This window comes from Panthera pardus, unplaced genomic scaffold (genome assembly GCF_024362965.1).
Source record: "Panthera pardus isolate Hobbes unplaced genomic scaffold, ASM2436296v1 HiC_scaffold_11, whole genome shotgun sequence".
NCBI classification, from domain to species: Eukaryota; Metazoa; Chordata; class Mammalia; order Carnivora; family Felidae; genus Panthera; species Panthera pardus.
The window spans coordinates 12,963,191-12,990,288 of record NW_026526666.1 but is presented as its reverse complement, the minus strand read 5'-3'; the positions used below and the strand labels follow the sequence as shown (position 1 = coordinate 12,990,288).

General features: G+C 53.2%; 1 protein-coding gene and 1 long non-coding RNA gene across 2 annotated transcripts; both read left to right on the top strand.

The window, feature by feature from the left end:
- Nucleotides 1–801: 801 nt before the first annotated feature.
- On the top strand, nt 802–4,009 carry LOC109272022 (uncharacterized). Its single transcript, XR_002082216.2, has 3 exons — nt 802–1,705; nt 1,853–1,925; nt 2,075–4,009. It is a non-coding gene; the product is annotated as an uncharacterized LOC109272022 (long non-coding RNA).
- A 2,776-nt stretch (nt 4,010–6,785) lies between these two features.
- On the top strand, nt 6,786–14,981 carry PROK1 (prokineticin 1). Its single transcript, XM_053891358.1, has 3 exons — nt 6,786–9,480; nt 11,986–12,111; nt 13,709–14,981. The coding sequence occupies exons 1-3, from the start codon at nt 9,409–9,411 to the stop codon at nt 13,826–13,828; spliced, it is 318 nt and encodes a 105-aa protein (XP_053747333.1). The 5' UTR covers nt 6,786–9,408; the 3' UTR covers nt 13,829–14,981.
- Nucleotides 14,982–27,098: the final 12,117 nt, after the last annotated feature.

The window sequence follows — 27,098 nt, the reverse complement described above, 5'->3', positions numbered from 1 at the left end:
GGGCTCGAGGCCCCCGACTGTCCTTTCCCTCCTGTGCCCCAGATTCTCTCTGTGGGGATCCTCACCCAGGGGCAGGGACGGGGGCTGGGCTGGGGAGCAATAACCAGCCTGGCTCTGGGGTGGGGAGGGTGTGGGAGATACCCCAGAGTGGAAGTGGGGAGGGGGTTGGTAGGAGGAGGGATGAGGGGAGGAGACTGTGGATTTTATTAACATCCTCTTGGGCTCCTTCAATCCTTATTGCCCGCTCAGCCAGCCTGGCAGTTCCTGAGTGAGCCCCATCCTGTGCCCGGCCAGACACTGAGGAAGTGCTTGCTTATGATGAGGTCTTGCCTGACTGCCTCCCTTCAGAGCTCTGCTTAGACTGCCACGGATTATCTTTAACAAGAGTCCCACCCCCAGGACCTCAGAAGATGATTCTGTTACTTCCCTTTTCACCTCAGAAGATGATTCTGTTACTTCCCTTTTCACCGATAGAACAAATGATGAGGGCTCCCATGGGGCTGAGGACCGTGTTCCGCTTCTGTGAAAGACATCCCAGCTCACAAGGTGTGGCAGCACACCCCTCTCCTTGGGTCCTCCCAAAAACACGGGAGGGGAGGAGTAAGGGACTCCGGCTGAGTTAGGATTTAAAAATCAGCCTTCTTCATTCTGTGCCCCTCCTCCTCCTCTATTACAGCTGGGTGGAGTTTGGGCCCCGCCACCATCTAGCTGTGTGACCTCGGACAATTCCATAATGTTTCTGGGCTTAGCAACTTCTCTGAGAAGTGAGCCGGTAGGGAGGGACCAAGCTGTCTCAGGACTAAAACTTGAGGATGAAGATACCAAGAGGTCTCCCCGCAGTGGGTACCAGAGAGCTGGGGAAAGAAAACCCCGTCTTGCCTACAGCTGGCTTCCTGCAGAATCCCCTCGGCCAGCCCTGGCCTATCATAACCCTGGACAGTGACACCAATGTCCTTACAATGTCCGGGACTTTAAGTTCCTTATGTAGACCCTTAGGAAACATGATAGAAAAGCTCAGTCAAAATAACCAGTTGCTATAGGGCCCACAGACGTCCACAGGGGGGAAGAGTGTTCAAGCATCTCTTTGAAGAAGTTAAGAAACCAACAAAGAGGGCGCCTGGCTGGCTCAGTCGGAAGAGCATGCGACTCTTGATCTCGGGGTCATGAGTTCAAGTCCCACGTTGGGTGTAGAGATTACTAAAAATCATAGTAATAATAACCACAAACGTAACAAGCAAGCAAGCAGGCAAACAAGCAAATGCTGTACTTTTCTGGGGAGTTTTCAAGAAGCTAAGATTAATGGGAACTAATCACCTTGCCCTGCCCTTGAGTGGTGAAGCCCGTCCCGTACGTTTACTAGCTCTGCAACTTTGGGCTGTTCCCTTCCTGGCGTGAGGGGTGGTGCAAATGTCTGTGTTCAGACTTTGCTTTTCAGAGAGGCCTTCTCTGCAGTGATTGTAAAGGAGACGGGGTTTCGATGTGCCGCTGGCTGGGTGGGGCCTGGCGTCCCTGGTCCCCAGGCCCGTAGCCTCCCTGGTGGGGCCCCTGCTGGCAGGGGTGAGGACGGAGGGGGAGGAGGAGAGATGGTTTCTGCGTGTCTGTGCTAGTTCCCGTGGCTGTCCGGCAAGCTGTCACCAACTCGGTGGCTTCAAACCACAGAAATGGATTCTTTCGCCGTTCTGGAGGCTGGAAGTTGGAAATCAAGGTGATGTCAGGGCTCTGCTCCCTCAAAGGCTCTGGGGAGAATCTACCCTTGCTTCTTTCAGCTTCGGGCAGCTCCTGGCATTCCTGGGCTGGTGGTGGCATCGCCCCCACATCTGTCTCCATCTTCCCCTGGGCTCTTCCTTATCAGGACATTTGGCAATCCCACTGGTAACCTGGGATGATGTTGTGTCAGGATCCTTCCCTTAGTTACATCTGCAAAGGTAACATCCACAGGTTAGAATGAGGGGATAAGGGTGCATCTTTTGGGGGGGGCACCTTTGAACTCACTGCAATGTCTAAACACTGTGCAGAGTTTCCTTGTGTACTTTTTACACGCACCTGCCAGGAGGATATCATTCTCATTTTTCAGAAGAGAAAACCAAGGCCGCAGAGGTGTGGTAACTTGTCCAAGTTCGCACCATCAGGAAGTGGCTGGACTTGGATGGAAAGGTAGGGCTTCATCACCCAGGCCAGAGGGAAGGGGATGGCACGTGGAAGGTGTTGGGGGACGATGCAGACTGGCCCAGGGAGGGGCTGTGAGCAGTTCTGCATCGCTGGAGAGGTGAGTGTGTGTGGTCGGATGCTGGGAGGTGAAGGAGAGCAGGGCGGGTCATTCCACCGTTGATCCTTGGACAACAGCCTGAGGGTTTGAGTTTGATCCGGAGGTCAGAGGTCGGTGAGGAGTCCTCGAGGAACTTTTGATCTCCAAGCGGATGATCACAAGCACGGCAGATGTCTGGGTTGTGTGGAAGCTGGTTGGAGAGGGGTAAGCCCGGAGGGGGCAGGTCGGGAAGATGGTAATGGACAGTGGTGGTGAAGACGGAAGGTGGGGGGTGGGGGGAAGGTGCACGTGAGTTGGGGGCAGGCACAGGTGACAGGATTCCAGGACTCATGAAAACAGAGAATTTCAGGGAACCAGGAAACTCCTGGATGGGCTGCTGAGTGTCTTGTGGTGCCATTAACTGAGTGGGGGACACAGGAGGAAGAACGGGGCAGCAGGACACTGTGGAGAGCTCTGAGCACTGTGTCTTCAGTTACGAGTCAGGCCCTTCCCCACACGTGTCCTTGCGGGGGGTGCAGGGTGCAGGGAAGACCGGGCTCTGCAGTCAGAAGGCCCATGTGTGCCTCCCTCGGGAACCAGGCGGTGTGAAGAAGGATGTTCCAGGTGTGGCCTGGAGGGCCCCCGCACATCTGGCTTTGGCAGGCACCCTCCCCCATTAGGCAGTTCTGTGGTGTGGCTCTGCGACTTGTTCTTGGGCGCTCAGCCCCAACCTGTTTCTCAACACACCCAGCAATTAATAAATTCCCTTTCTGCTGAAGCTGGCCACGCGGGATTCTGTTCCTTGTAACTGAGAACCCTGGGCAGTACCAGTGGGCTTAGGGGCGAGGGTGAGCAAGAGGAGCTGGGGGCCTGTGGACAGGGGCCTGTGACATGGGGTTCCAATGGGTCTCACGGTATCAAAGGCTTTGGGGCCATTGGCCGTAGGGATGAGACTGGGGCCCCGGGGGTGGGGACACAGGTCGGGATCATAAGCACTTCGGTGGCCGGCAGGTGCATTCCGGGTGGGTGTGGAGGCCTAGGAGGTTATTAAATGTGACCCCAGGGAACAGTTTAAGGGATGGAAGGAGCAGAGGAACCTCTGAAGGAAGAGGGTAGGGAAGATAGAGAAAACAGTGTCAGGAAAATAAGAAAGAAGAATCTAAAGAGGGAGTAGTTACTGCGTCAAAGGCTGCAAAAATTCACTTGAGACAGAGTTGAAAATGACACCTTGGGGGCTCAGTCGGTTAAGCCTCTGACTCTTGATTTCCGCTCAGCTCATGATCTCACGGTTCATGAGTTGGAGCCCCATGTTGGGCTCTGTGCTGACAGTGTGGAGCCTGCTTGGGATTCTCTCTCTTTGCCCCTCCCCCACTCACGCTTGCTCTCTCTCCCTCTCTCTCTCTCTCTCTCTCTGCTCCTCCCTCTCCCCCACCTCAAAATAAAGAAATAAAAACCTTTAAAAAAAAGAAATGATGCCTTGTGCTTGGCGTTTAGAAGGACAGGGTCACTGGTCGGTGAGACCAGAAGCAAGGCTGGAGAGGGTTGCGGAGGTGGTAGGGGAAAAGGAAGGTAGCCTATCCTTCTAGAGACTGACAGTGGAGGGAAGAGAAGGAATAGGTACAGCTGAAGGAGAGAGCGGGGCCGCGTTCCAGGCTGGGTGCAAGCAGCTGCCGTGAGCGGAGCCTGCATGTGGACGGTGTCAGGATGACCTCGGGTTAACGCACCCAGGTTGTTAGGGCGCATATTCTTAGGTACTTGAGGGTCTCTGGCACTATTGCAATGGTGTCTTCTCTTTAAGTCACATCTTCAACTTGTAGAACAAAGAGGTCTTGCCAGCATTGGAAACTCAGTTGGACAGTTGGGATTAAAGTAACTTGAGTGTGGACTGAGGTTTTAAAGCCTGATGGGAACCTGGGTCCTTGTTTTTGTTTTTTCTCTGTTTTTGTTTTTTTAAAAGAAAAATTTTTTTTTTTTTTTTAAGAGAGAGAGAGAGAGAGAGACAGCGTGAGCAAGGGAGGGGCAGAGAGAGAGGGACGCACAGAATCTGAAGCAGGCTCCAGGCTCTGAGCTGTCAGCCCAGAGTCCGATGCAGGGCTGGAACCCACAAATAGCGAGATCATGACCTGAGCCGAGGTCGGATGCTCAACCAACTGAGCCACCCAGGTGCCCCTGTTTCTGTTTTTAATCCAAAGTGTTCTGAAGATGAGGTAGACAGGGGCATAAGTTGTATATGGGTTGGGGAGGCACAGGGAGCAGGGATTGAGTCCACCTGGATCCAGATTAGAAGCCATTCTCCCTGTGATCCCTCAGTGTGGACATAGCCCTACTGTCTTAGACCTGTTGCTCTGTCTGACCCCAGTGACAGCACCGTGGGGCCTATTCTAGCTGCTGCTTCTGGTCCTTCCCCTCCCCGCACCCCTCCTCCTCCTTCTCGACATTCTTTTCCTCAAATGTGTCCAGTTTATGGTTCTCTCTTTGGACTATGACCTTACACCTCACTCACCTGGGTCTTCTCTTTTTTCTCTGTGTCTTCACTCTGCCTCAGGGATTCTTAGCTATTTTTCTACCATGGGTTCCACTGGGGTCCATGATCCCTGCTCAGGAGAATGTTTTCATTATTTAAGTTTATTCATTTTGAGAGAGACAGAGACAGTGCGAGCGGGGGAGGGGTAGAGAGAGAGAGAATCCCAAGCAGGCTCCACACTGTCAGCACAGAGCCCGACTCGGGGCTCGAACTCACGAAACCGTGAGATTGCGACCAAAGCTGAAATCCAGAGTTGGACACTTAAGCGACTGAGCCACCTGGGTGCCCTGTGTTTTTAAATACATAAAATAAAGTATGTAAGATTATAAAGGAAATCAATTGCATTAAAATATAGCTATCGAGCCTTATGTTAAAAACAAAGCTGTGACATGTGACGTGTGTTTCTTTCTTAATGCCTCAAGTGACACAGCCTTGCAGTGGGCCCAGTAACTCCCATGACTTCAACACGGTGATGCGTAGAAATCTTTCGAGCTGTTTGCCACGAGGCTGATAGGATATGAAAACATCTGCAACTTCTTTTGGTGACGAGGACCCAGTTTTTACTGATACCTGTGTGCTTGTGGCTTGCAGTGAGCACCGAAGAAAACGAAGAAAACATTAACGTTCAGTTAGAGGTCCTCTGAATTCTGTTCAGGAACTCCTTGGGAGGCTGTGACCCAAGGTTCAGAAGCCCTGGCCCCAGGGCTCGGGATTCCATTGTTGATTTCTTCCTTCCTATTGTTCTTAAATGACCCAGAGCCAATTCTCATTTAGTCCGTAGGCAATGAACTGATAATAGTGATCACGTTCCATCCCACTCAGGTGGGGGCAGCCAGCGAGGCCCTGGGACACGCACTGCTTTGTAGTTTGTGGGACAAGGACCTCACGGTGGAGCTGGAAGGGAACACTGGTGCCCTTGGAGTCAGATCAATTTAAGGATGGAGGTAAAGCACCTCAGGGGAGGGTGCCAGCTCAGCACTGACCTCGGTCCAGAGAGCGGCCCGTATTCACCACGCGCACACACACCCACACACGCACAGCTGTACACACGGTACGGAAAATGGTGACACTGGCATCCGCTAGAGCGAGAAGCAGGGCCAGGCCCCAGTCACGAGGTACCTGGCGTGGGACCCTCTCCTACAGTCGCTCAGCAGTGGGCTGCCCCCGCCCACCTGCCTCACCCTCTCTGGCCCCGCCGCACAGCTTGCCAGCTTTCTTCTCCCTGGGGGAGGCAAGTTCATTGTTAGAGCTTGTCACCCCGTTTTTCTCGCGTCGCCTTTGTCTCCTGGGGTGCCTGCCTGCCTAGTTCAGGGCCTCCCGGCTTCCTGCTCTTTCTTCTGTGCTCCCTCTGTCAGCCAAAGTAACCCTTATCTGGCTAAAACGTGTCAAGAACACCGCTGAAATCCACCTGTACACAGGAATAGGAGGAGCTCTAAGGCCCAGAGAAATCAGAGCCAGCAACCAGGAATTCCTGGGCCTGACATGTGGGAGGCGCTCAGCGAGTGTTTGCCTAATCGAGTTATCGGGTAAAGAGCCCCGAAAGCTCCCCAAAGCCTCTTCTGGCATTTCCAGCAAGGTCACCATGTATCCCTCACCTTCTCTAATTAAGCTGGCTTTTCCTCAAGTGCCCGCTGTTCAAGGTGAACAAAATGTTTTCAAGCAGTGTTGCTTGTTTTGTTTGCAACAGTATTTCTCAGTATCATGCTTCACCCGCTGTGTGGGGTAATTAGTTTTGTGCCGAAGGAAGGGAGTGAGCATGGGAGGCGGGCGCGGGATGGGGGTGGTCAGCCCCCATCCACCATCGTCTCGTGGAAGGCGGCCCGTGTGAGGGGGCATCTGTACGGGGCACCCAGAGCCCACAGGACTCTTTCAGGAACCCCTCCAGCACCCGGCACGATCCTGCTTTCTTTCTCCGGGTGAGTGTCTTGACGGGCTGGGTGGTCTTTCTGTTCTCTGGTTGTGCACCTGACTCAGTGCCACAGTGTACTGGCGGACTGTACGGGTTCTCAATTTTTTAAAGTTTATTTATTTTGAGAGAGAGAGAGAGAGAGAGAGAGAGAGAGAAAGCTTGCATGCTCGTGGGAGGGGGGCATAGAGAGAGGGAGAGAGAGAAACCCAAGCAGGCTCTGTGCTGTCAGCACACAGCCCAACACGAGGTTCGATCTCACGAAGCAAGAGATCATGACCTGAGCCAAAATCAGGAGTCGGACGCTTAACTGACTGAGCCACCCAGGTCCCCCCAGGTTTTTTTTTTTTTTTCTTCTTCAGAGAGACAGAGAGAGAGAGACAGTGTACATGTGAGCATGGTGGGGGTAGGGGCAGAGGGAGAGAGAATCCCAAGCAGGCTCCACGCTCGGTGTGGGGCCTGACTCGGGGTTCGATCCTACGACCCTGATCATGAACTAGGACGGATCATGAACTGAGCCAAAATCAAGAGTCCTCTCAACTGACTGAGCCACCCAGATGCCCTCCAGGTTCATTGTTTTGATTCTTTTCTCACAGGAGAACTTTGTATTAAGGCAGATAGGCCCATTTTTTTAATGATAGAAATTGCTAATAGTTAGCAAACGCTACTCTGTACCAGGCGTAGTGATAAGCCTGTCACACCCGCCATCTCATTTAATCTCCCATATGCAGCCAGAGAGATCCTTTCACAGTAGAAATCACATCCTGTCCCTCCCCAAAGACCCAGGCACACTTGCCGTCAGGCCCACACCACGTCCTGCAAGGCTCCTGTTCCAGCTGCACCCCTCTCCCCGCTTCCCCTGATCATCACCCTCCTTGCTGCTCCGGAACTGGACAAGAAGGCCCTGCCGCAGGGCCTTTGTACTGGTTCTTCCCCCCGGGCCCTGCCCAGAGCACCCCTTCACTTTATTAGGCCTTCTGTAGCGTCTCTTCAGAGAGACACTCGCCCCATCCCAAATATCACTCGTTAAGCTCTGCTGACTTCTGTTCCTTTCTAATAGAACTCAGCACCCTTAGCCATTTTATTATTAATCTATTTGTTTGGTTGTTTATTACTGATCTCCGCACTAAAAGCAAAGCTCCATGAGAGCAGGGACCCTGCTTTGTTCACTGCTTTATTTCCAGCACCAAGAGCCGTACCTTCAATGTGAATAAATATAGAGCCAATGAATAAATAAATGGATGAATATTCACAAAACCCCATAATGTGAGTGGTACTATCACCACCATGCTAGAGATGAGAAAACTGAGGTTTAGAGAGACTGACCATATTCTCAGGGTCATAAAACTAATGAGCCGTCTGGGACCAGAGGTCAAAATGTCTTGTCTCTGGGGTCTAACTCTTAGCTTCTGTGCTAGCTCACCTCTCTCTGCACTTTTAAGTGCCTGCCAGTGTTTTTATGTGAAAACCCTATTTTCCTGAGACACTCCGAGAAAAAAGCCATTCGATGGGTGACTCCGTTTGGAAAATACTGCAAATTACATTTCCTGCTTGGTGGCCTAAGAAAGGCTCTGAAAAGTCCCGCAGTAAAAATCCTGGTTGAACTTCTGTAATCAGTGTTTCCCAAAGCATTGACTGTAGACATCTTGTATTTATTTATTGGTGTGTGTAACATCTATTAACATATTGCAAAGCTTACCTTGGAAGCAATAGCTTTTATCCTTGCAGAGAGAAGCAGATTGTCTGGTACAGGATTCCGGGAGCTCTCTCTGGGTTGGCTGCGGTGAGAAGTCTGGGACCAGGGCTTCCTCTCCTAGCAGGAGGGCCCGTGCCTGAAGTCAGCGTCCCACAAAGCTGGCACCTGAACCCAACATGTTTGCTCACCCACTGTCATGTTCATCCCCAAACCAGGAAGGCAGCAGTGAGGCTCCTGGCCCCTGTTAGCTGCACCCCGGCCCAAGCATGCTTCTCTACAGAGATCTGGGCACGAGCTCATCTTCTGCCCTTTGATTCCTGTACAGGTGACACTCGGTGTTTCTCCTGAGCTTCTTAGAGAACAATTCCTTAGGTGTGCCTCTCAGAGACATCAACCCCACAAACCTGGCCTTGCTCTCTTACTGTCTCATTTCTCCCTATTGGAATTTTCACCTAGAGGAACAGGGACACTCCCTTACCCACTTGTGTCCTCTCGGCCACCAACTCAGTGTTGAACACACAGTCGATGGTAAATGCCTAGATCATTCTTGTTGGCTTAATTGTGATGATCCCGCATGTTGCACGGTTTGGAGCAGAGAAGGATAGATGGTGATGTTGTAAACCTCTTAATTCATTGCCAGAGCCGCCTCACCCCTGCCCTGAGCAAAGGAGAAAGATGCCCCAGAGGCAGAGAAGACTATGGAGGGAAATGTATGTAAATGACTGCATCTTTGTGTTCCTGGCAGGGCTGGAGCCAGTCAGCGTCCCGATGTGTTCATTTTTATTGGTTTTGATGGTGATTTGATGTCATCAGGGATTCAGGTCTCACGTTAGTCCCTGCGATCATCTGAATAGCACTGGTGACGGGGAAGGGAAGAGCAGAGACAGGCACCCATAGGCAGCCTGGATCGGACCGTATAAATCTGGGAGGAGGGAGGGGGCCGGACAGCCTGGCCTTCCCAGCTGGCACACGAGGCTGAGTGGAAGCCAGCGACAGGCAGTGGAGCGGGAGGCGTTGTGCCTTCACCCCAAGTGACCATGAAAGGGGCCATGCGAGTCTCAATCATGTTCCTTCTGGTGACTGTGTCGGACTGTGCCGTGATCACAGGGGTAAGTCGTCCAACTTCCTCTACGCCCTGGGTTTGGGGGGGGATGTCAGGGTCTGCACGGGATGGGAGCCAGCGACCATGCAGGGGGCAAGCCAAAAAAACTGGGGCGTCAGCCGGCATTTTAGAGAGGTGTTCCACATGATTTTCGGATTAGTTAGACCTCACTCCACTAGACGGGATCCACTTTTGAGCAGCTGTGTGTAAACCAAATCTAATTTCCAACTGCATTAAGAGAACATCAAACATTTTGACGTTTCGACCTCTGGTAACATGAAGATTCCTATTGTGTAATAAGAAATTCCTCTCTAAAGTGGGTTAGCACCCCTTGATTTATCTTTTGTGAAAATTTTGGTTTTCATATACAATGTGGTCCACATGTCAAGTTTAGTTTACACAGCATGATGACTTGATTGAACGCAGTGACCTTATTAGCTTTCATTGGGGGCATTTAACCTCTGCTTTTTCCACTCTTAAGAAAGGTTGCCTTGAAATTCTTTCTTCCCTTTATTTTTTATGTATTTTAGCCGTGCCCAGTTCTGATAAGAACATTTGGCTGGGTGCACCCAAAAACGAGCATCGGGTACCAAGCAGAAATCTCGTCTCCCAAGGGACGTTTGCCACACACAGGCGCTGCCTGTCTTAGAATTCAAAACACTCGGATTATGGTTCTCTTGTAGCATTTTGGCTTTAACCGGAACCACCCTCAAATGTGTTACAGTGGTGGGACCATTCTTACTAAAACAGAGAGTAATACTTTACCAGAGAGCTTTCCAGATAAAAGCCGCTAGAGGAAAAAAAAAAAAAAAGAGGGAAATTTATTATTTTTTTCCGAAGTCCCTCAACTTTTTACATAGAGAATGAAAACGTAGAAAAATGCCAAACAATTCCTGGAATCGTATTAGTTTTAATGTTCACAGAAAGGAAAACTTCTTTCTTCTCCTTTTTAAAGGAAAAAGACTGAGTTTCAAAGACGAACAAATATTAAAGGCAAGTCAATGCTTTTGAGACCCGGAGCATGAATAACACTGTTAGGGCAAAATTATACCTAATGAATGTCAGCCTCTGAATCTTCCTACTGTGTAGCTTGACCATCAGGGAGGCTGAGAAAGAGGGACAGAAGCCACCGAGAGGGATGGGGGCTGAGGGTTCACGCTGATGCCCAGGTTACCTCACTGTGTGAGCTCCAACATCTGGCCGAGTGGCGGTGGGAAAATGCCTTTCTAGCAAACACTTCAGCTGGACCTTTTGAAAAGCACAGTGAGGGAGAAATCTAGGGTGGAAGGAAATGCATGGCAGACATGTGCAGGAGAGTGTGGGACCCAGTGCTGAGGGGGTCAGGACTTCCCTCCATTCTCCATGCCCAGGGGCTGCCCTGGGGGGACTCCCAAGAAGAGGCTGGTAGGACATCGTCATATGGCCTTGCTCCCTGCATAGTGACCATCCCAAATTCGGGCTTGGATGGTCCTTCCTGCCAGAGTGGGGACAATGATGTCCCAACTCTGTGGGAGAAGAGTCAGGTAGGGCCTGCTTGGCCCCAACCCTGGTCAGTGTGCGAGATGTACCCTTGCTGGGCTGGAGACCTGCATGGCCAGGTGACTGCCCCCTGCACCTCTTCTGGGTGACAAGCAGACCCTGCGCCCCCACTTTCCTTCCTGGGGCTGAGCCAGTGGGCAGCCTCCCGCTCCTGCCAGGTCCCAGGCAGGCAGCGAGAGCCTGCCCCATGGCCTTCTGTTGGAGAAGAGTGAACCAAAACCCACTTGTGAATCTCAGCTCAGATAAGCCACAAAGCTTTCCTGCAAGTGGAAAGATTGGGTGCTTCTCTATCGTGGCCCCACTTGAGTCTGGAGCAGCTCAGAGGTCGATTTTGTTTCAAGCAGGCTTGTGTGGCCTTCTTTTCAAATGGCAACTTCCAGAAACCAGGCAAGGCCACCCAGCTCCTGTTTGGAGCCCAACCCAGAGGGGTCCATCCCTATCTGGGGTTCATAGAGGCCTGCTGAGAAGCACTGGGGGAGACACCGCTTCTCAGGGGGTGCCTGCCCCCGGCTGAGGCGGGGATTCCGGTGAGGGCCGAGGTGGGGGCCAGCACCAACCCCGGGTGTGGGGTCAAGGTTGGAGAGTCTGGTCCCAGGAGACTCAGCACTGACCACCTAGGGGCTTGGGCCATCAATTCCCCTCCCGCCTTTGGGAATTCAAATTAATTTGATGTCACCCGTGTCCCTTGAGCATTTCCCAGTGCTGGAAGGGCCATGTCTCCTAACTTCTAAGGTTGTCAGGAGAGTTGCCCCCCTATTGGGCAGCCTCAGTGGAGCTTGGTTCGGGGGGGTGGTGGTCCTCAGATGCAGTTCTGCTGCCCCGCGGAGGCCTGAGCATCCTGTCGTGAGCGGAGCAGGAGCAAGAATGAGCTGCCCAAGGTGTGAGGCCACCAGGGTTTTCGGATGTACCTCTTCCTTCCGGTTTCTCTTGAGGGGCGCTAATGGGCACTAACGACTCCTGTCTCCCCTCTCAGGCCTGTGAGCGGGATGTGCAGTGTGGGACGGGCACCTGCTGCGCCATCAGCCTGTGGCTGCGTGGGCTTCGGATGTGCACCCCGCTGGGGCGGGAAGGAGATGAGTGTCACCCGGGCAGCCGAAAGGTACTGCACAGACTTGCTCAGGGCAGAGAGCCGGCGACACAGCTGGGACTGGACCCCGATTTTCAGACTGACTCTAGGATCATCTTACGGGTGTTCGGCACTGCCTCCTTGCTTTTTGGAGAAAGCCTGGGGTAGAGTAGGGGGGCACTAAGCACACAGCCTGTTAGATCTGTGGGCTGGGACCCCAGCTGCTCCTCTGCTGTGTGGTCTTGGGCAATTAGCAGGACTTCTCTGGGCCTCGGGCGCTGTATACAACCAGGCGAGTAGAATGATTACCCCTGAAGTCTCTTTCAGATCTGAATATGAACTCAGATTCTCAAAGGATCCCGAATGGCCTGTGCCCCTGGACCCCTCCCTCAAGAATATGCAGTAATACTCATGGAAGGGCCTTCCATCCAAGGCCTGGTTAGGGTGAGGCAAGGCCCGTGCCCAGCGCATACACTTTAAGGAGGCGCTCACTCTTTGGGGCCCCAAGCACCTGACTCTCGCCCTGCTCCCAGCCCAGGGGGCATCGAAGGGCCACGAGGTCTTTGCTTCTGAACGGCCAGGTATGGGAGCAGCCACAGGTGTGTACGGGGACCCGTGTGTCTGTCACCTTCCTCGGCTTCCTGTGGTTCAGGAGTCCTTCGTGCTCTCCTGGGGGATATGCCTACACCGGGAGCCCTGGTTTCTTCTGGGGTCAGAGCATCATCCTGTAGTCACCCCCCCCACCCCGCCATTGCAGCTGCTTGGGGAATGGGGGGGAGATGCAGCTGAGCCAAGACCCTCGGGACAGCACAGCAGTCCTTGCTGCGTCAGGGTGTGTCAGGTGGTTCGGCTGCAGACCTCCGTTCCCAAAAGGGACACCGGTGACAATATAACCGCGTGCCACTTTTCAGACTACCTGCTTTTGCAAATATATAGTTTAAACCTCTTCACAACCATTTGTGGTAGGTGCTATTATGAACCCATTTTGAGGATAATAACACCCATTTTTGAGACACCAAGATTAAAGGACTCGCCGGTTTTCACACCGCTGGGAAGTTGGCAGACCTGGGATTGGAACCAGGGGCAGTCTGACGCTGTCTGTGGTCACAACCGTTCCTATTCACCCTCTCTTGAGGAAGCCTCAGTGGTCTAGCCTCTGGGTGAGAGTCACGGGGCAGAGGCAGTGTCTGTCCTGTCCACGGCTGCGTCCCCAGTACCCAACATCAAGCGCACGCTAAGTGAACTGTAAGTGAGATTCAGTCAACGACAGTGTGTGCACGCATTCACGTGGGTGTGCATGCATTCACGTGGGTGTCAGGTCAGCGAGGGGACTTGGCTAGGCAGCTCTGGGACTTTAAGGTTGGAGCGGACAGCACAGTATTGTGGCCGATTACATCGTCTCGAGGGCCACATTGCCCGGGTTCAAATCCTGACTCCTCCCCAAATCAGCTGTGTGATCTTGGCATATCGCTCAGCCACTCTTGCCTCAGTTTCCTCCTCTGCAATAACTGTGATTGTTGTGCTGGGTGGAGGGGTGAGACACTGGGCAGGGCTGGGCTGGCCGGGGCCCCTGCGGGAAGCCCACCTCCCTTATGGTGAAGGTGTCATCGTGTTTCTCCTCTTTCTCCAGGTCCCCTTCTTCAGAAAACGCCAGCACCACACCTGCCCCTGCCTGCCCAACCTGCTGTGCTCCAGGTGCCCGGACGGCAGGTACCGCTGCTCCACGGACTTGAAAAACATCAACTTTTAGGAGCCTGGCTGTTGTCGGCACACACGCTGGGCCTCTGCATGAGAACAGCCTGTGGGGGGGGGGGGTGGGGGGTCTCTTATGGATTTTGATTTCTGCCACATGGCCCAGCTCCCCCACCACCCCGTCCCCAGTCCCCAGGCCCCAAGCTGCCTCCCCCCATCCCTCCTTCCTAGCCTACATCTGTGCATTCATGCAGACACCCGCACATGGTCCGCCAGGCTGGCCCGAGGGCGTCCCAGCCGAGGACCGTGGTCCTGGCAGCAGCTGTTACGGCTGACTGAGGGGTTGTACGTGATCGGAAGGACACTGTTTTCCCTTAGCTCCTGCCTCACTCACCTGTCTGCTCCTTAGAGGTGACTTGTCCTCCTCCCCGGGCCCATCTGTCCCTCCTCCCGCATGTGCTCTCTGCCTGAACCTGCACAGCCCCTTGGGTGCGCTGCTCTGCGTCTCTGGCCTGAGCCTCAGGCCCTTTCTGTGAGGCCTGTGACTGTCAACCCGGGAGTCGGCCATCTTCCTTTGACTGACTAACCCCTCGGTTGTAGGCCACGGGCCCAAGGTCAGCCCTTCCAGGGGCGCAGTAGGCGGTGACCTCATGGCAGGCGTGGGAAGCCACCAGGCCAGTGCTGCATGGCCTGCGAACCCCTCCCAGCACGCCTTACCAGTTAAGCAGGGAAGCCCCCAATTCCTACTACCTCGCTCTAAAATGCAAGCGGCGGCCATTTGATCTAATCAGCTATTGACGTTTTAGGAGGCAATTAGGGAGTAACCTCAAACAGCTCCTTCCCAAGGATCGGTCCCTGGGAGCATGTCTGTGACCTTGAGAACCAAGGGCTTCTGCCCAGCTGGTGGGGGTGGGGGTGTCAGGTGGGGGGTGGGGAGGCAGCAGGCAGGGACACTGACTTTGGATACAGGCGTGCAACCACCACTGCGGGCCCAGGCTGCACAGGCACCACACCCAGAGACAGCGTCTTCTCCAGACAGTGAGGGCTTCCTGAAGTTCAAAGCTGTCTGTCTGGGAGTTGTGTCACTGGCCTCCATTGTCATCTAAAACACAGTCGCTCTAAGCCCCTAGCATCTGGACTCTGCCCCAGGCCCACCCAGGACAGCGTGGTGATGCCCGAGGCTGCAGAATAAAAGCATGAACAAGGGGCGAGCGGCTGTGGTGTTTCTGCTGTGTCAGGATGGGGACCCAGGGGCAGGGAGGGGGGCGGGACTGGGCCTTTTCCAGGTGGGGAAAGATGCCATTGCTGTCCTCCCATCTAGGGCAATCTTTTTGAGAAAGTAGATTCAGGGTATTTTTGAATGAAGGGTGACAAGCAGTGTGCACAGCGAAGGTGCTGCTCAGGTATGTGACTCAGGCGCGTGGCTGGGTTGGAGACAGGCAGGGAGCCGTGAGCCGGTGTCTGGGTAGGGACTCCACTGTGACAGGACAACTCCCGTTTCCGCAATTGAGTCCCCTTCGCTTGGTGTCCACCAGACCCCCACGTGTGGGGTGAAAAGTCCATATCAGGATGGCCCTGAGGCTGTGTCTGAACCCAGGGCCCGGAGCATCCCCTAAGTGCCAGGTTGCTGTCCCCATGGCCCCTCCTCACCTCAAGTCCTCGCCTAGAAAAAATGCAAAATGGAAGATGAAAGTATGTTGTATCCTGTGTTTCCCAGAAGCCTCCAAACGCATTGTTCCTGAGGTTCCTGAGGTTCCTGAGGCCCTGGGGGCTCCCGCCCTCCCTCGTTTACGCTTGATCTGCGAGAGCCTTGCTCAGGGGTGCTCAGCGCAGCCTTTACTGCAAGGCCACTCAGGCCAGGCCTGGGCCCCACTTAGGGGTCGTAGGTTTTGTTTTCAGCTCCTTTGACGGACCTTGTTGCCTGCTCTTGCTGACTTTTGCCCCTTCCTGCAGCCATGAATCTCTTGCCCAGTCTCTGGACAAGGCTCAGATGCTGGACATAGAGCTCCTGTCCATGTCCGGGGTTCCAATCTGCCCATCCTTTTTCTGTGGGTCTCCAGATACTGCCCATGGCTGCCGCCGGTCGTGCAGGTGTCCCGGGCCTTTCCCAACCCTGCTGCGCCCCCTGCAGGCAGAGCCAGCCTGGGGGAGGTGCCGGCCACGTGTCTCAGCACAGTGGAGAGGGGGACGCCACCTGTAGCCCCATCCCTCCCCCCCCAGGGAGCTGGCCGGTCTGCAGACCCCAGTGAATCAAACAGGAACAATTCTCATTTTTTATACCGGAAGGCTGAGGAATGTATAATTGGCCTCTGCTCCAATTCCCTGCTGCATTTTCCCCCTAAAGACTGAAGAGCAGAAAGGGGAAGGTGGGAGGGGGTAAGAAAAGTGGATTTGTGAGAATTCTTTACATTCGGGAATAGGTTCTTCATAATTATAAAAAGAATCTACTTATGAGAATAATATATCCATAACGAAGATGTGTTCCAGAAGAATCAAATTAGGCCAGGTTTAGGTGAAATGGAGACCCCTTCAGGATTCTGGCCCCTTCAGTGACAGCCTTACCTCCCCTCAATCTCGGGACCCTTCCTTCCCGACGGGTGGAGTCTGGTGCCATCTAGTGACCAATCTGGGGATGGCATGGAAGGGTCAAGATGCACCCTTCTCAAAACAGATTCCCCAGATGTCCCCAAGTGTTAGATTCAACCAGAGGCTTAGAGGGACAATTCTTCCACCTGTGGAAAGAAATCTGTCCCCCTAAGGAGCACAGGAGAAATACTTAGTTGTCCCTATGGGTGCCGTCCCACCTAGATACCTCTTTCCTAGAAGCTGCTGTCGTCTTCCAGTGAGACATCTCTCCCAGCTTCTCCCGGAGTGGGACCACGGAGGTGGGCGGGGCCAGAGGATGATGGGATGCTCCTGCCCCCCACCTGTGCTCCTGGACACAGCCCTGGAGGCGTTGCCTCATCCCCCCCCCCCCCCCCACCGAATCTCCACGTTCTCAGCTTCCACCACCCCCAGGATCAAATTCAGAAGCTCAAGAGCAATGTAGACTTTTTTTCTCTTCTCCTGTCCTTTCTCCCTGCAGCCATGGCCAAGTCTAAGCAATCAGCCTGCCCAGCATGGCCTATGGCAACTGCTGCCAACCTATTCTCTCTGCCTCCAGTTTTCCACGTAAAATCCACCCTGGCATCTCTACCAGTCATCTCTCTAGGCGGCACATTTACCTGGTCTGTGCTCCCCGACAGCGCTTCTTGGCCCCAAAAGGGAAAGCCCAAACCTTGGCAGGGAACGAAAAGCACCTGCCCACTCTTTCTCTACTTCTTCCATGCTCCCCACCAGGCTTCCCGGCCTCAGGACTTGCCCACAGTGTGTGGAAGATGCCACGTGTGTCTTTGCCCAGGCTCTTCCTCTATGGGGAATGTTCCGCTTCTCCTCTGGTGTCTGGTGACTTCAACATCTCCTTCAAGAGCCGCTCAAGTGCACCCCTGCCCCCATTGCATCCATCAGAACAAAAACACACCTCAGGCACCGAGTTGGCACCTGCTGTTAGGGGACACCCGTGCCTAGGTCAGCTTCTACCCAAGAGAGAAGGAAGGGCAGTGCCTGAGTCCTGCTTGTGTCCCAGGGTTGAGTAGTGGGAACCGGGCCGGAGCACCTACAGGACGGATGATGGTGGCCTCTCCGGAGGCCTCTCCCCCAGCCTGTCTCTCCGTGGCCTCACTTCCCAGGACCTAAGCTCCACTCCTGTGCTCAACACGCAGCAGATTGCATCCCTGGGGCATGAGGCCCAGGGACTGAGAAGGACCCAGGCCTGCCGGTGGAGGTGAGGTGGAAGGAGGGCAGGAGCAGGGCTCTGGACCCAGCTCACGGCCAGGTGCATGCACCTGCCTCACAGCCTGTCGGCCACAGACCCCTGCACTCACTGGGGCCAGAGACTGTTGTCTCACAGGGCTGGCTTCAGGGTATGGGGGCCAGGGTTCTTCTCATCACAGACCAAGCCCAGTACCAGGGTACCAAGCCCAAGTACCAGGGGATACTGAGTACATGACAAAGGATGTTGGTGAGCTACCTGCCTCCCGTGGCAGCTCCTCTCCAGACCCAAATTACACAAGGCCTTGCCCTCCTGCCATCCACACTGTGGCCTGTCACTGATGGCAGAAGGGAGTTGGAGGAGGACGTGGGGGGGAGGGCCTGCGTGGCCCAGACCCCTCCCTACATCTTCAGGGTGGAGACACTGGATGTGGCAGCCAGGCTGGCTTTCAAGACCCAAGCCTGGATCCATGCTGTGGATGGGGAGGATGCTGGGACACCTCGGCAGATTGGAAGAGAGGGCCCCCAGGGGATTGAGAAGTTTCTGGTCATCTGAAGTAGAGCCCCGGTGGATTAACTAATTAATTCATTACCAGTTTATCAGCTAAGGGGTCCCTTTGTTGTATGGTAAACAAAGGACCATGAGCTGCTGGAGGACAGAGACCGTGGTTGTTTCCTGTGTCTTGTGCCCGGCCTAGAGCTGTGCTCAAGAGACATTTTCTGAATGAACGAACGAATGAATGAATGAAAAGCAGCGACGGCACTTCCTGGGGGGAGGCGGGCTGGTGAGGGTCTCAGGGGTCTCTGGGACGTGGGCTTCTATAGCTGCCACCTCCCACAGACCCTCTCCTCCCAGAGTCCCCACACCCCAGTGCTCACCCCACCGTCTCCTTGCAGGTTCTTCCTAACCGGGGGAAGGGCCTCGGGGGCCCTGGAGATGGGGAGAGCCATACACAAAGTCAATGGCAGCCCTGAGGGTCCAGGAGGGGCCCCCCCAGGGCAGAGCAGCAGTGGGAAAGTGCAGAACTGCCCTTGTTTGTGAGCGTGAGAATCTCGAATTACACAAGTTACATCTACTTCTGCTGGATGGACTTTGTCGTGGTGGAAGAAAAACAAAAAAAGACCCTCCCATCTAAGAGAATGGTAGTTGAAGGTAGGGCAGAGGAAGGGGACCTGGCAGGGGAGATGTCACCAGTCCGAGGCTCTCGCTGAGCTGAGCAAGAGGAGGGCCTGAGGGAAGCCAGGCGGGCCAGCACGGGGAGCCCTCCACATGGGGGATGAAGGGCCAGACACAGACTGAGCCGAGGGCAGAGGGCAAGCCTCCAAGGGCAGGCAAGGGCCTGAAATGCTAGAGGCTTGATTCCCTGGAAATCTGCTGCTAAGCCCTACTCCGTCTGAAGGTTGAACGATGACCTCGAGATAGTAGATTGGATAGGATTCCAGCTGGGGGACACAGAATAAGCACACGAGGGCGTGTGGATCCCTACCTCTCCTATGCACTTCTCCCATCTCGGAGACTCTGGCCACCAGGCTCCGGGGGAGGGGGGGAGCACCGAGCAGAGGCGAGACCCGAGGAGGAAGCAGGAAGCTCCCCTCGGCCAGAGAGAAAGGTCGCTCAGCGGAGGTTCAGGGCTGGGGAGCCGCCTCAGAGCAGAGTTTGCACAGCAAACACGCTGTTGCACTTCGATTGTGCATTACCCAGGATGGCTTTGGTTGGGGGCGGGGTGAGGGGGGCCAAGGCCTTGGCATTCTTGCTCTCCCAGAACTTTGACAGTGATAAACCCTGGGAGCGAGAAATTGCTACTTGAAAATTTGCCCTGTGTCTGACCTTGGACCAGCCCAAGAGTCAACCTGGAAGAATTCACCTGGAATGTGCCCAAAACTCGGATCCCACCAGATGAGGAGGGGAGCATGGGTGGTCCGGGGCCCGCTTTCTGTAGGGATCTCTTCCACCCTTTCCCGTGGGGAATTAGAAGGAAAAGTGAAGAACCACCTTCCCACAAGCAACTTTCCTCCATCAAATGGAAATAAAAGATGCTGTACCCATCCAACGGAGTATTATCCAGCCATAAACAGGAACCAAGTAGTGTTACGTGTCACAACACGGACAGGCCTTGAAAATACCGTGCGAGGGAGCCTGGGTGGCTCAGTCGGTTAAGCGTCTAACTCTTCACTTTGGCTCAGGTCATGATCTCAAGGTTTTGGAGTTTGAGCCCTGTGTTGGGCTCTGTGCTGACAGTGTGGAGCCTGCTTGGGATTCTCTCTCTCCCTCTCTCTACCCTTCCCCTGCGTATGCTCTCTCTCTCTCTCTCTCAAAAATAAATAAATAAACTTAAAAAATATATTATTAAAAAATTTTTAATGTTTATTTTTGAGAGGGAGAGATAGACAGACAGAGCATGAGCTGGAGAGGGGCAGAGAGAGGGGGAGACACAGAATCTGAAGCAGGCTCCAGGCTCCGAGCTGTCAGCACAGAGCCTGATGTGAGGCTTGAACTCGAGAACTTTGAGATCATGACCTGAGCTGAAGTCGGACGCCCAACCTACTGGTTCACCCAGGCGCCCCTGATTCTGTTTTGAAGGAGCTTTCTTTTATTCATTTTCTTTTCTTTTTTTTTTTTTTTTTAACGTTTATTTATTTTTGAGACAGAGAGAGACAGAGCATGAACGGGGGAGGGTCAGAGAGAGAGGGAGAAACAGAATCCGAAACAGGCTCCAGGCTCTGAGCTGTCAGCACAGAGCCCGACGCAGGGCTCGAACTCACGGACCGTGAGATCATGACCTGAGCTGAAGTTGGCCGCTTAACCGACAGAGCCACCCAGGCGCCCCTCTTTTATTCATTTTCATGTTGGGGAAAGATTAGGCTTCCCCCTCAGCTCTCTTGAGGCCCCTTTCGCCAGCCACTGAGGACTTCTTCTCAAAGTTTACAAAGAAAGGGCCTGGTGGAGACTGCAACCAGCTACAAGCCTGAGGGCGCAGGGGTTGGGCCTCAAGAAGACCATTTGGTTCAGCCCACAGGAGGGACACGGTTTATGGCCCTCTGTCCAGAAGATTCTTTCTTATCTTTGCCTCTACCTACTTGGAAGTCTTGTTGCCCCATGGACCACAGGGACATTTGTTTCATTTAAATATTAGTGCACTTTGGGTGCCACCTGGGTGGCTCAGTCGGTTAAGCATCGACTTCTGCTCAGGTCACGATCTGGCGGTTGGTGAGTTCGAGCCCCGCGTCGGGCTCTGTGCTAATAGCATGGAGCTTGGAGCCTGCTTCGGATTCTGTGTCTCCCTCTCTCTCTCTGCACTTTTCCCACTCACACTCTGTCTCTCTCAAAGGTAAAAAAAAAAAACAAAACAAAAACATAAAAAAGAAAACATGAGTGTACCTTGGAGGAAAAGCCTGAGTGTTGCCCTCAGAAGGGATCAGAGTGACCACAGCACCTCCGCTTGTACGAGGCAAGAGAAAACTCCTGGACAAAGTAAGGGAACCTTTACTTTGGGGCTGAAGACTCGTGAGGAGGATTAAGTGGGTCTAAACAGAGAGAAACACTGATGAGTAAGAAGCCGTGGGCACAGTTCTGACAGAGACAAGGCGTGGAGGAGCCTGTGAAATTCTGTCACAAAACTAAGCCCTGAAGACTAAGTAAACAAACATGTTGAATGGCGGCTTGACATTTTCTTGTCATTTTGCATTTTGCTCTGTTGGCATTTCTCATGGAATTAGCAGCAAAGTTACCTTGCTTATGTTCTCTGACAAGTAGCACAGCACAGTGGTTCATAGCGCAGACTGTGCGAGTTTGAACCCTGGTCAGGCTACTTACTAGCTAGGGACTTTGGGCAAGCTACCAAACTTCAGTAACGACCTGTGTCCCCATCTGTAAAATGGCAATGATAATAATAGTACCTGCCTTTTAGGGTTGGTGTTTATTTATGTTTATTTATGTATTTTTGAGGGGGTGAGGGGCAGAGAGAGAGGGAGAGAGAGAATCCCAAGCAGGTTCCACACTGTTAGCACAGAGCCTGACACGGGGCTCAAACCCATGAACCATGAGATCATGACCTGAGCCAAAACCAAGTCGGATGCTTAACCGACTGAGTCACCCAGGCACCCCACTCTTTTGTTCCTTTATAAAAACATCTCGGACAGTCAGCACCGGGATCCCCCTGCCCAGTGCCTGCCCCTCTTGTAACCGGCTCACTAGGCCAACGTTCTCTGGAGGCATCTCCTGGATGTTCCCCAGAATTGGAACGTGGTAGGAAGAAATTGCAGTTTGTCCAGATCGTGTTCTGTTAGTATTACGAAGTTCAGAGGCACAGGTGTATGGAGGCAGAGCTCAATAACAGCTCCGTTTGGGAACATAGATACGCAAATCTTATCTAAGTGCCTCTTAATACACTTGCTTAATGTGCTTGCTTAAACACATGAGTCACTGTTTTAAAGCCAAATGAATGTTTGCTCAATATGGGCTATGATCTTAATACTGTGCTACTCAATCTCTTTTTTTCCTAGAGCATAAGGAGGGTGGGCTCTGAATTCCATTCTGGCTCTTCTCAAATTGGGTTCAGATTAAACCTGCCAAAGCATGTCTGTGCCTGGTACTGGGCAGATATCACCATAGCTGGTGGCTGCCCCCCAGGGGCGGGCAGTACTGGGAAATGTCATTTGCCCATAAACTTGCAGTTCCCAAGCTTCCCAAAGGAAGATGTCAAAATGCTGAGTCCTGGAGACTAACCCCAACCTTTGGAGGAAATCAATTAGTCGTATAATGAAGTTGTGATTGTCCTTCCAGGGGGTAGAGAGGCTAGTTTCCATTAGGAAAAGCTGCAGTCAAGCTAGGGTATGATCTTAAGGTTAAAACAACAACTAAGAGGGGCGCCTGGGTGGCTCGGTCAGTTGGGCATCCGACTTCAGCTCAGGTCATGATCTCACAGCTCGTGAGTTCGAGTCCCGCGTCGGGCTCTGTGCTGACACTGGGAGCCTGGAGCCTGCTTCGGATTCTGTGTCTCCCTCTCTCTCTGCTCCTCCCCCGCTTGTGCTCTGTCTCTCTCTCAAAAATAAATAAACACTTAAAAAAAATTTTAAAAACAAATAACAAGGACTAGCAAGATAGGAGGGGGCTGGAAAGGGGTTGTGTGTGGCTATGCCTGCTCCTGCATCTGTCCAGAATTAGGTTTCAAAGGGGGCACTATTACCCCCATGGAAACCTCCATCATCAGCGTGGCAAAACAGGAAGAGGAACACGAAGACGGGGTGACAGTGGAACAGAGAGAGGGGACCCCTCTAAGGGGCTGTAATTTCTGCTCACTTCCAGGCCAACAGCTGGACCCACATCTGGATGCTAGAAAACCCTGCAGGTGAGCAGACGTGCTCGGTGCCCCGAGGCCCGAGCCAGAAGGCAAACACATGTCCTTCCTGTGCTTCCCAGGCCCCCAGCTGGGGCCCAGCTGGGAAAGGGAGGGACAGGGATCTGACCCACCAAATGGGATGCTCCGTGTCTGGAGGGAGTGTTAAGGAGTCAGGCAACAGAAAAATGGGACCCGGCCCTCGGCTAGGGGTCCCCTACTCCGGAACGTGCTGGGAGCAGGTATTTTAGTGAGTAGCGCCTTGGGCAGGCAGCCCACACTTGCTCCCGGGTGCACCCCTCAAACATTTGAGAGCGCACTGTGCCAGGTGGATCACGTTAGTGTCCAAGAAGGGACACTGAGGAGAGACCCAGGTGCAGGCACAGTGAGGCAGGGTCAGAGGGAAGACCTCAGGAGTGTTCTCAGGGGGAACTAAGCCCTGGGGAAGACACAGTCCCTGCCAGGCAGTCAGGCCCTGCTGGAAGCCGAGCTATCCAACCAGCCTGATGGCAGGGCCCAGGCAGTGGACGGATCGGGACAGCAGGGTGGCCCATAGACAGCGAAGCTTCTCGTACTCCCGCTTTTATGTAATTTGGCCTTAATAAAGTACCTGGGGAATTGCCCTTGACAGGCCCCCTGGGAAAAGAACTATTGGGGAAAGAAATAAGTTTCCGCAAGGAAATTGTGCGGCCCTACATTTAGCCCTTGCCACCCCCTGTAAAGACTCTTCTACCTGAAGGAAGGAGAGCTTCATATATTTCTCAGCCAAGGAAGGAACAAATGGATCTGAAAGCCCCATTCTGGCAACAAAGGAGTGTACCTATGGGCACAAGTTACTCCAACCCCTAGGCCCCCTTGGCCCCCGGGAGGCATTCCAGATGATGATTGAACCTAGTCGGTTAAAGTACAGAATGGTTCATTAGTTCCTAGGTGCATTGTCTCTCTGAGAATGTATGAGGCGTGGGTTCCTAAGGCCCTCTTGGCCCACTCCTGGCACCTCGGACCGAGGCGAACACTTTTGTTCCTCAAGCCACAAGTGGTTCAGGGAAACAACTAAGAGGTCATGTCCCTGCAATTGTTCCACTTGAGGTGTTGGGAGATAGATGACCTTCATGAAAACGGCAAAGCAAATGCTTTCTAGATTATAGATAAACGTAGATACATAATGAAAATAATGTAAGAAATTAATCAATAAGCAAAGGGCAGGAGGAAACGTTGTGAGAAAATAACCATGTTATTCCCTAAAGGGTGATTACACATAGGAACATTTATAGAATTAGGTAATGCTAGAAAACATAGATGATGCATGCTATAAGGAAATTGCTAGCAAATGTAATGTCACGTTTGCCACAATAAAGCAGCCAGTTCAACACACTGCTGTGGCCTGTGTCCATTTTTAGTTTAATTTATTTATTTTTCACTTTTTTGCTAACGTCGTTCATCCTTCGGGAACCCCTGGACGTGCTGGAGCTGGATTCTGGCAAGGCCCCAGCTGGAGAAAGACAGGCGAGAAGGTTCTTGCTCCCTGCTGCAGTCCTGTGTGGACAAGATGGGCCCCCGGCCCCTAACTGGCAAGGGGCTGCTGTGAAATTACTCAGTGGTGCACTATCAGTGGTTTGCTCTCAGGATATTCATTTTCTCCCTCTCCGTAGGGCCCGTGGGTGCCTCTGTGCATTGGAAAGCCTGCCTATGGTCACCATGCCCCTGGACGGCCTTTGCCCTCCTAGGAGACCCGGGCTGGCAGGACATGCGGAGACAGCCTGATGGCAAAGCGGGTAGGCCAGCAGGGGCTTTGCTGGCTTTCCCTGGAGATGCCCTGAGCCCTTGGGCCGCTGAGGACAATCAGAGTGGGGTCCCCAGCCTCTCCTGCCCTCCTTCCCAGCCACGTCCCTCCCCTTCTCCCACCTGCTTTCTTGCCTCCACGAGGTGCTCTGTCCTCTCCCTGCCCTTCCAGCTGGTGGTCTGATCCCTCCTGGTGGCACTAGGGCCAGGCTGCAGATTCTCAGCTCAGCTACCTGAGGGGTCAGGCAGCTCCCAGGGTCTGTTTCCATACGTGATGTGGGGGGACAATAATTCTCGCTGCCTCACAGGGTTGTCACGAAGAGTACCTTCCATGGTGGTGGCCAGCATCTGGTGGGTACCGAGCGTCCTGTGCCCCATCCCAGAGCCTCTGGATGGGAATTGCCAGAGAGGGGGCCTGGAAAGCCGGGGTTTTTGCAGCATCAAGAATGCTTGGAAAGGGATTAAGCAAGGAGACCCCAGCGACTCACTCTTCTTGGACTCTGCCCACCGCTTGCTAGCTGAATGACCTCAGGGAACCAGCTTCCCTACCCTCAGTTTCCTCCTGGGTAAAACAGCGTCCCCGCTAGAACTTACTTTGCAGGGTTGCTGTGGGGACCTAGCACATAGTGGATGCACGGTCAGTGTGAACTGTGATTACGGCATGGGCTTGTGGACAGAAAGTGCTCCGTCGGCTGGGATGCATTTCTCTTCTGTTTACGTAACATGGGTTCTTCCCCCTTCAGGAGAGATGGTGCCTGTCCCGATCAGTCCTCAAAGGGCAACTATGGAAACTGGACCGAGAACTTGGGGTGGAATGAAACAGCCATGCCCACTCCTGCCTCTGACAGATCGTGAAATGGGCCAGGTGGGAGTGAGGCCGACACATCCCCCCAAACCGGCAGGAAGCAGGCCAGACCCCCCACCCCCCCGCCTTTACCCATGCCCCTCCATCACCCTGCCTCCCAATCCACAATTACGGTCTTACAAAAAAAAAAAAAATCTAAACACCACCCCAAATACACCCACCCAGGACTTCACTGCACACCGCAGCCCTCTTCGTTCTGCAAACCACCCCATGGAGCCAGTCTGTTCAGTTCAAGGTGAAGATTTTGACTCAGGCTATTTATAATTCCCGCGATGGAGCGGGTGTCAGTTTCAAAGCCGTCAGGCCAGATGCCGGGCTTGGAAGTTGAGAGGGAGACAAGCGTTATTATAAATTAATGTTGCCAGTGATGAATATTTGATATTTTTAACACACATTCACCTCAGAGGGAAAAATTCCTCTTTAATTAACGTGGCTGGATGTTGGGCGGTCCTCCCATGGTCGAGGAGGGCTTGCAGAAAAATCTTTGGGCGTAGCTTCCGGCAAAGATCTGGCAGAAGAGAAAGTCATCCTGAAAAAAAAGTGACACCTACAAAGACTTCCTTGTAGACCTGCCCCTTTAGGCTGAGACTGTCAGGGTCGGCAGCCGGCACTTCCTTCCCTCTGCCCACCCTTTCCTCTGTGCCTCCGGCTCCAGTTCTGGGCTGGTCCAGGCTGGAGAAAACACTGGCTCATACTAGAGACCAACACAGAGGGGCTCGCTTGCAGACCTGTCTTCCTTTGCATGGTGTTGAAACAAGGCCTTACCCTTACTTGATAATCGATATATTTCCCCCCAAAGCAGCATGTTCCATGTCTCTTGGAAAATGGAAAGTTCTGGAGCCTCTGGATTGGGTTCCCAGTTGACAGTAGTTTAGGCATACCTGAGCCCACCACTCGTCCGGGCCTCCACCTGCCTCTGGGGCTTGCATCGGGCCTGCAAATACTTTGGCCTGCACAGCGTTAGCATGCATCATGCTTAAAAAAGTTTTTGGAAGGGAATTAAATTCTTTGCGTGTTTTGATATTTACTTTAAAAATTAGACTCTGAAACAATCTTCAGTGCCACACAGGCTCCTGTCATGTTACACGCCTAACCCGCAGGGTGGTAAAAACGGAGATTATTGGGGAGCCTGGGTGGTTCAGTCGGTTTAGCGTCCGACTTCGGCTCAGGTCATGATCTCACAGCTCGTGAGTTCAAACTTGTGAGTCGAGCGTCGGGCTCTGGGCTGACGGCTCGGAGCCTGGAGCCTGCTTCTGATTCTGTGTCTCCTTCTCTCTCTGCCCCTAACCCACTCGCATTCTGTCTCTGTCTCTCTCAAAAATAAATAAATATTAAAAAAAAAATTAAAAAAAAAAAAAGAAAAAAACAAACAAACAAACCGGAGCTTATTTGGTAGACTCTCCAGCAGATGAAGTTTTTTGCACCGTCTCCCATACTCTTCTGAGTTACCCGCCTGGCCCATCGGCGTCTGACACCGACCCCTTGCCGGTGTCGCTGAACCTCAGGTTTCTCGTCTGTTAAATGAGGCCCAAGCA